This window comes from Musa acuminata, chromosome BXJ1-7, assembly GCF_036884655.1.
Source record: "Musa acuminata AAA Group cultivar baxijiao chromosome BXJ1-7, Cavendish_Baxijiao_AAA, whole genome shotgun sequence".
In the NCBI taxonomy this organism is placed as follows: domain Eukaryota; kingdom Viridiplantae; phylum Streptophyta; class Magnoliopsida; order Zingiberales; family Musaceae; genus Musa; species Musa acuminata.
Window position 1 is genome coordinate 6,343,123 of NC_088333.1, and position 8,749 is coordinate 6,351,871.

The following is an 8,749-nucleotide window of genomic DNA, read 5'->3' on the forward strand; positions in this document are numbered from 1 at the left end:
CCTTGTCTCCAACGGAGGGGTGACGGGCGGGGACAGACGCCTGCGGTGACGATGGAGACGTTCTTCGCCGGAGAGATCGCGACGGAGCTGGTGAAGGAGCTCCTAAAGGTTGTAAGGCGGACGTACCTATGCCGGCCAGCGGCGGAGCAACTGAAGCGCTCGGTGGACGCCCTGCTCCCCATCGTCCAGGAGATCCGGCACTCCGGCGTCGAGCTCCCCCAGCACCGCCAGTCACAGCTATCCGAGCTCGCCGACCAACTCCGCCTCGCCCTCGACCTCGCCCGCAAGGCGGCCGCGTCCCCTCGGTGGAACGTCTACCGCTCCATGCAGCTTGCCCACCGAATGGAGCGCCTCGATCGCTGGATTTCCCGGTGGGTCGAACGCCACATGCCCGCCCACGTCCTCGCCGATGTCCACCACCTTCGCGTCGACTACTCCGCCCGCCTCGATCGCATCGAGCGGACCCTCGACATGACGGCCGCCTCCGCGGCGTTGGCGGCTGCGAGGGTTCCGGTGGCGGTGGGGAGCGTTCCGTTCTCGGGGTCCCCGCTGACGGAGATGATGGACGGGTTGGTGCCGGCGGCAGCGGCGGCTACGGTCCCGGTGGCGGTGGGGACAGCCCCGTCGTCGGGGTTACCGGTGGCAGAGATGATGGAGGGGTTGGTGCTGAGGGGAGAAGGTGAGAAGCCAGTGGGAGTCGGAATTAGGGTGGGAAAGGAGCGGTTGAAAGAGATGCTAATGGCGGGTGGTGATAGGGCGGCGGTCGTTGGAATCTCGGGGATCGGTGGGAGTGGCAAGACAACGCTTGCCAAGGAGATCTGCAGGGATCCACAGATTCGAAGTAAGGGTCTTCGAGGCTTATGTTTTATCTCTAAGTTGTTCTTGTTCTTTTAATTTCTGGGCTTATTGAAGGTTGCATTTGGGAATTTGAAATTCCCTCTGAGTTCATATTTTGATCCATTGCTGCCTAGTGGTTCAAAAAAAGTTGACCTTTTTCACATCTCTGATCGAGAAAAGCCTTAAAGAGCCTGCTAATTACTTCTTGCAGTAGACATGCTTGTTGATCATCTGCTTCTCATTGACTTGTAGAGTTTCAATCATTTAGAGTAGCCTGCTAATTACTTTTGTTTCGGTGTAGTCTGTTTTATTATTGAACGAGATTCGCAAATCTGAAACATGTTTCGATTTCTTCTCCTTTTCTGTTTTTTCTTAGATTGACTAGAGATATTTACATTCTTATTACAATCTGCTAAACTAGATGATTGCTTTCTGAAATTGGGGTAAAACATAACTATATGACTTCAGATGACTGTAAAACAGTTGCGAGCATGTGCTCTAACAATTTTGCTTCTTTGGATTGTTTTCTTTCCATCAGGTTACTTCAATGATAAAATTTACTTCGAGACTGTATCACAATCTCCAAACTTGGAGAGTTTGAAGTTGAAGCTGTGGGAACAAATCACTGGTAATATGGTTCTTGGTGCTTATAATCAAATACCACAGTGGCAGATGGAATTGGGGCCAAGAGATAAAGGACCAGTTCTTGTGGTATTAGATGATGTGTGGGCTCTTGCCGTGCTTGAAGAACTTCTTTTCAGAATTCCAGGGTACAAGATTCTTGTGGTGTCACGGTTCAAGTTCCCTTCGGTTGTCAAGAACAATTACGAGATAGAATTACTTGGAGAAGAGGATGCTTTGTCTCTCTTTTGCCATGCAGCTTTTGAGCAGCAATCTATACCATTCACTGCTGACAAGAAGTTGGTAAAGCAGGTAGCATTATTATTTGCATTCTTCTTAATTCATTGATGCAAAGGGTTAGGCATAACTCTTATCATTCTTCTGCCTTATTTCACTTTTTTTCTTTATTACATTTCTCCACAAAATGGGTTTAAAGTAAGCATGAAAAAAATGATAAATTCATTTTTTTGAAATATATTTCTCAAAATTTTGAGTTATCACAGAAGATATCTTTTAATAATTTTTCTGGTATCATTTTGTTAACTTCCATGTTTTAATCCTATTTCATGGATTTGTATTATGTCTGATATAATAGTATTTGACTAGTTGACCGCCAAGTTCTTTTAAGTAATAAGTAAACATTATGATTCTTGTAGTCTTATCATATATTTAATTTGTTTCACAAGGCTCATGATTTTGTTAACGGTGTTTTTTTTATGTGTATACCATTATAGTTTGGTTTTCAGTTATTACTAGAACTGATTTTAATCCTAAATGCAGGTTGTTGAGGAGTGCAAAGGGCTTCCTCTGGCTCTGAAAGTTATCGGTGCTTCTTTACGAGATCAGCCTCCAAAATTTTGGGCAAGAGCCAAAAACAGGCTTGCTCGAGGAGAGGCCATATGTGACTCCCATGAGAATAAATTGCTCGAACATATGGCATCAACCATTGGATTTCTATCAGGCAAAGTTAGGGAGTGTTTCCTAGATCTTGGCTCCTTTCCCGAAGACAAGAGGATCCCTCTGGATGTGCTAATCAATATGTGGATGGAGCTCCATGATCTTGATGAAGAAGATGCTTTTGCCATTCTAGTGGAGCTTTCAAATAAAAACCTATTAACTCTGTTCAAAGATGCACAGTAAGTGAAATGCCTCTGATTGCTCTGAATATTCCATGTTCTCAACAAAGTACCTTACTTGAGTCTTATGCCTACTTCAGGAACAGGGCTGGAGATATTTATAGCAGTTATATGGAGTTTTTCGTTACTCAACATGATGTGTTGAGGGACCTGGCTCTTCATGTGAACAATTGTGAACCTTTAACTAGTCGAAGGAGATTAATTATGCCAAGGAGGGAAAATGAACTTCCAAGAGAATGGGAGAGGAACAAGGATGAGCCATTTGAGGCACAGATTGTTTCAATTAATTCAGGTATTCAACTCCTACTTTTGCATGGCTATTTAGTTCTTTGGATTTTTTTAAGTTCTTTGATTATTTGCCTCTTTTATGTTGCATGATATGTCTAACCGTGATTTGTTCTTAATGTATTTGTGGAGTCATCAATGTCTCCTTAATGAGCAAAGTTACCTCTCTATTAGATCAAAAACTCCAAATGACTAGTGATTATATTTGATGTGCAAATTTTTTATCATTAAATATACAGGGTTCATGTGAATATCTCTTTTTTAAGCTATCTAATTAGGTTAATGGAATATAATTTGCATCATCTGTAGAACAGATGTACCCTGCCCTGTTACAGTCTTGACTAATAGTGATCAGTACTAATGTTATTGGCGACAGATCTTCCACTGTTATTATACTTCAAATGGAATTTGTGCTTGTCTGATAGTGAAATTGACTCTTTACCGTCTCTGTTGCAGGTGAAATGAAAGAATCGGACTGGTTCCATATGCATTTCCCCAAGGCTGAGGTTCTCATTTTGAATTTTTCCGCTGATCAGTACTCGTTGCCTCCCTTCCTCAGTACCATGCCTAAGCTCAAGGTTCTGGTTTTGATCAACCATGGCACCTCATGCACATTGATGCAGAATCTCTCTGTTTTCACGACTTTAAATAATTTGAGGAGCCTCTGGCTTGAGAAAATAGCTGTCCCTCCTTTGCCCAAAACCACAGTTCCCTTGCAAAACCTGCGAAAAGTCTCCCTTGTTTTATGTGAATTAAATAATAGCCTCAGAGGATCCAAGGTGGATCTCTCCATGACACTTCCTCGTCTCTCTCATCTAACAATAGACCATTGTATTGACTTGACCAAGCTGCCATCTAGCATCTGCAATATCGGTTCAATCCAATGTATAAGCATCTCCAACTGTCATGATTTGTCAGAGTTACCTGGTGACTTCGGTAAGCTAAGTTCTTTAGAAATTCTCAGAGTATATGCTTGCCCATCATTAAAGAGGCTTCCCCAGTCTATTTGTCGGCTGAAGAGATTGAAGTATCTCGACATTTCTCAGTCTTTTAATCTCCGAGAACTCCCAGAAGAGCTTGGTCATTTGACAAGCTTGGAGAAGATTGATATGAGGGAGTGTTCACAATTGAGGACTATACCGAGATCCTCCTCATCCTTGAAATCTCTGGGACATGTGATATGTGATGAAGAGGTTGCTTTGTTGTGGAAAGAGGCAGAAAGATGTATACCCGATCTTCGCGTTCAGGTAGCCGAAGAATGTTTCAACTTGGACTGGCTTGTAGAGTAGTGTTCCTTCAAGACCTTTTCGGCCTGTGTCCTGTGTACATAACTGTAATTTAACTTGCATCTATGGATCCTTTTTGAGGAAAGCAAACCAAAGCAGTGTGCATGGTATTACCAATTGACTATGCTTGGAACCAGCTATTTTCTGTTCTAATCAACCATCCAGCTTTGCCTGAGATGACATTGGTAGTCTTGAGCTGTTTGAGAAATCCTTGCAAGTTATGTTGGATCAGGAGTGATTTCATTCCTACACTATTTCTCAGCTCATATATTTTATCTGCTGCTGATCGTAGTGGACAAACTTTCACCATCTCAGTCTAAGAAAATCCAAGCTACGAGGAGGATGTTACATCAATCATGGTGACATCTGCCAACTAGTCAAACAAAAAATCACTGGAATCTTGAGAGGTGATGTCCAACTACTGAAGACAAGAATATTAGTTGAATCTAAACAGTGAGGGAAGCTCTTTCAGTTTCTTGGTTTTCTAACCTCACTTATGGAGGACCTACTTGATCTTTCTTGTGGTAGTCAACTAACATCTTTCCTGAATTGTTATTGCCTGGCCAACCACAGAAAGGAATGATAGCAACTAAAGAATGAAAATGCAGTGAGGAATCTGTCACAGTTGCAAGTGAGTTGCATCAGTATATGTCAGTCAAGTACCTGTCAAATCCTTTCTCAAAAACATAGATGGCAGTCTGTATTGATAAATAGTTTAGCAAACTGTCTCTGTTGATCCAGTTGACAGAAAGGAATGATAGCAACTAAAGAATGAAAATGCAGTGAGGAATCTGTCACAGTTGCAAGTGAGTTGCATCAGTATATGTCAGTCAAGTACCTGTCAAATCCTTTCTCAAAAACATAGATGGCAGTCTGTATTGATAAATAGTTTAGCAAACTGTCTCTGTTGATCCAGTTGACAGAATGATATTATTCCCTGCACTTTAATTCTTTCAGATATGGCAATTAATGAGTTATTTGGTTGAAGAAGACTAAATGGTGTTGATGATAGGTGAAGCTTAACATGCCTTTTTGGTAGAATCAAAGTTTATAATACCATATCGTATCGGTGTTTCGATCTGGGCTCGGTATAATATTATACGGGTGTACCGAGCGGTACATCTGATTTCAGTCTATTAAACCTTCTGAAAATCATTTTTTTGTAGAGTTTATAAGAGAAAAAAAAAAGTTTAAGAGAATATAATGAAATAGGGGAGAAGAATGGCTAAATAGAATGAGAAAGGGCTCCAACGATCAAATTGACTGTTGGAGCACTCTAGCACTGCTACAGTACGGTACGGTTGATTTCGATCGTTACCGAGTTGTATCAGACAGTAACGATTGAAATTTTGACTGTTACCACTCGATATTATCACGTATCGTTTGATACGAGATTTTTTTGAACTTACCGTCCGGCAGTGGACGGTCCGTGTATTGATAGTCTGTCGGACCAGTACATACCATCCGTATCGGACAGTACAATTCGGTATTACAGACCTTACCAGAACCCTTATTGTTTGAACTAATGTGCTTGCGATCGTTAGCTTCTCTGCCGGTCCTCCACAGAAAACATGAACAAAGAAATGAACGAGGAAACAACACATGTTCAGATAAACCCCACTACTCGTATATTGCTAGATCTCATTGAAAGAACAAACGACTACCAGCTTCAATCATCTAAGTATATTGCTCAAATAGACTAACAATATTATGGTCAACCAGTAAGCTTATACACATGATTATGAGACCCAAGACAATATTTGATGAATGAGACTGGATTATAAGCATCAATAAAAGAGCAACTATTTCTCTATATGCAAAAAAAAAAGGTCAATGTAAAATTGGAACACTTTTGGCATGAGAGGAAAACAATAATTTTTGTCACAAATTTAGGTAATTTACAAATAAATATACTGATCAAGGCTCCAAAATACTTGTGTAATAAGCATACTGTCTGGTCTTCTTAAAATGGTTTCCAAATTCCTCAATTATCTTCATTAAAGATTTTGGGTTATCATCTCTCATTGTCTTTTAGATTGTCAATATCAAACTCATGAAGTTTTAGGCTACTATACATGCATGACAAACGATATAACACCTATTGTTATTCCCAATCCCAACTCCAAATCACATCAAATACACTTCAAGAAAGCACATAGCAACCACATAAATCAAGAAATAACATTTAACTCATGACAACCTACCTTAACAGCACTGTGTATATACGTAGGAAAATAATGCGTGCACATACAATGCAAGAAGGATTTACATTGTACTTTCTATTATTATTATTATTATTATTATTATTGGATAAATCATAAATCATAACGATAATTTTTCTCCTTGTGTAATCTTTCAAACCATCCAATCTCATCTTCTGTTGGAATCTGAAACCTCCTTCCCCACCAGGAAGCATAATCCATTTCTTCCATACCATCTTGTGTTTTGTCTTCTCCTCGCTTCTCTTTCTTGGTTTCCTTTCTTTGTTTCTGATATCACGATTGCTTCTTTGTTCTTTGCTTCAATTTCCTGTTACTTATTGGTTTGATCGAAAAGGATAAGAGACCAGCCTTTCGCATCTCAACGTGCTTCCACCGGCAAAGCACGTAGGATGTATCGATCTCAGAGGTTCTGTTTGACGGCCGTAAGGTGTGGTATCAGTTTCGGCCTTCGTCTCCTACTCCGCAAGGATCTTTGGGCGTCATAAAAGGAAACCCTGACCCTAACGCTAAGCCACTGCCGACTCCGAGTTCTTTGTTCAGTGTGTGTTCTCAATACGATCAAGGAGGGGTGGGTTGTTATGATGGCGAGCTGCGCGGCTTGCAGGTTCATGAGGAGAAGGTGCCAGCCGGAGTGCGTGTTTGCATCAGGCTTTCCGGCGAGTAACATGGTGAGATTCGAGCTTGTGCATCGAGTATTCGGGGCAAGCAACGTCCAAAGGCTTCTCGCTCAACTGAGACCCGAGCAACGACCGGAGGCCGCCGACTCACTGGTATATGAGGCTGATGCGAGGGTTCGCGACCCCGTACATGGCTGTGTACGCTACATGCACGAACTCCAGGACGAGTGGCAGGAAATCCAGCGACAACTCCACGACGCCAAGAAGGAGCTGTCCGCCTACGTCGGCCCCGTTGCTACCTCTCCCTCGCTCCCCCAGCCCTATCACCCTCATCGGCACCTCCAAGGCACGCCACTGTGCTCCACGACGGCATGTGGCATTGCGGGAATAAGCACTGATGCAGCCGACAGATCCACTCGTGGCATCATTCCGGGAACCAGCATTGGAATGGGGCTTGATCTTGATTCATCCGGCACATCGACTCCCCCGGAAATGGGCATTGGAAACGGGCTCTATCTTGATCCACCTGGCACATTGCGTGGTATTCCAACAACAGGGACAAGGATGGGGCTTGATCCTGATGGTCCCTCCAAATTGATCGATACTTCCAGAATGGGGACTGAAATGGGACTTGATCTTGATGCATCCTCGAGTGGTAGTCCGGGAACGTGCACCGCAATGGTGCTTGATCCTGATGCACCCGTCACATCGCCGCACCAGCAGAGCTTGATGCATGAACCGGAGCAGCAGCAGCAGATCATGGATGTGATCGCAGAGGGAGAGCAACTTGCGAGATCTAATCTTGGCTTTCCAGAAGTTCGTATTGTCTACAATGATCAGATTGGTGGTGGCATTACGTTGGCAGCGGCGGCAGGGCCTCCTTCTGGGCTGGGGCTGCCTCTGGCACAGCCATTCGAGGGGCCGTCCGCGGCACAGCCTCAGCAGTACACCGAGCAGCAGCAGCATCTGGGGCTGGTTCCGGTGCAGCCATTACAAGGGTCAGCTGCGGCACAGCAACACCGGCAGCATTTGTCTCCAGTGCAGCCATTTCAAGGGTCATTTGCGGCACAGCCTCAGCGCTGCATTCAGCAGCATCATCATATGGGGTTTCTTCCCACGCAGTCAATCCTGGGATCATCTACGCTGCATCCTCAGCACCACATCCAGCAGCAGCGGCAGCATCTGGGGATGGTTCCGGCTCAGCAATTCCAAGGGAATTATGCGGCACGACTCGAGCAACACATGGACCACACCCACCAGCAGCAGCATCTGCCATTCCAAGGGGCATCTGCCACACAACCTCAGCTGCCGCTGACATTTCCGGCGCAGACATTCCAATGGCCGTCTGCGGCACAACCTCCGCCCTACAACAGGCAGCAGAATCACCATCAGCAGCGGAAGCACATGGACTTGGCTTCGGCACAGTCAATCCAGTGGCCATCAATGGCACAGCCTCACCACCAGACCAAGCAGCGGCGGCACCATCCGGGGTTGGTTCCTGCACAACCCTCCCAAGGGCCACTGGTCGTACAGCCTCAGCACCGGCACACCCAGCAGCGACAGACGACTCAGACTCAGCAGCCATTCGAGGGGCCATTTGCGGCACAGACTCAGCAGCCCATCCATCATCATCCACAGTACGAGACAACCCAGAGCGACGATCTCGACTATCTTTGGAGTCGCATCGATCCGTCTTCCTGACTTCATGGAATTTTGGGAACGACGTCTCTCCCTTTTTCTCAGAG

The 8,749-nt window shown here is 44.4% G+C and overlaps 1 protein-coding gene across 1 annotated transcript; it reads left to right on the top strand.

Annotated features, from left to right (window-relative positions):
* On the top strand, positions 1 to 4,340 carry LOC135678471 (putative disease resistance protein At5g47280). The gene is made up of 5 exons (XM_065191339.1): positions 1 to 841; positions 1,376 to 1,770; positions 2,239 to 2,594; positions 2,675 to 2,886; positions 3,336 to 4,340. The coding sequence occupies exons 1-5, from the start codon at positions 52 to 54 to the stop codon at positions 4,166 to 4,168; spliced, it is 2,586 nt and encodes an 861-aa protein (XP_065047411.1). The 5' UTR covers positions 1 to 51; the 3' UTR covers positions 4,169 to 4,340.
* Positions 4,341 to 8,749: the final 4,409 nt, after the last annotated feature.

Coding starts and splice junctions, on each gene's coding strand:
- LOC135678471 (XM_065191339.1), top strand. CDS start 52: ATGGAGACGTTCTTCGCCGGAGAGATCGCGACGGAGCTGGTGAAGGAG. Junction 1,771..2,238: donor ACAAGAAGTTGGTAAAGCAG/GTAGCATTATTA, acceptor TCCTAAATGCAG/GTTGTTGAGGAGTGCAAAGG. Junction 2,595..2,674: donor ACTCTGTTCAAAGATGCACA/GTAAGTGAAATG, acceptor TGCCTACTTCAG/GAACAGGGCTGGAGATATTT.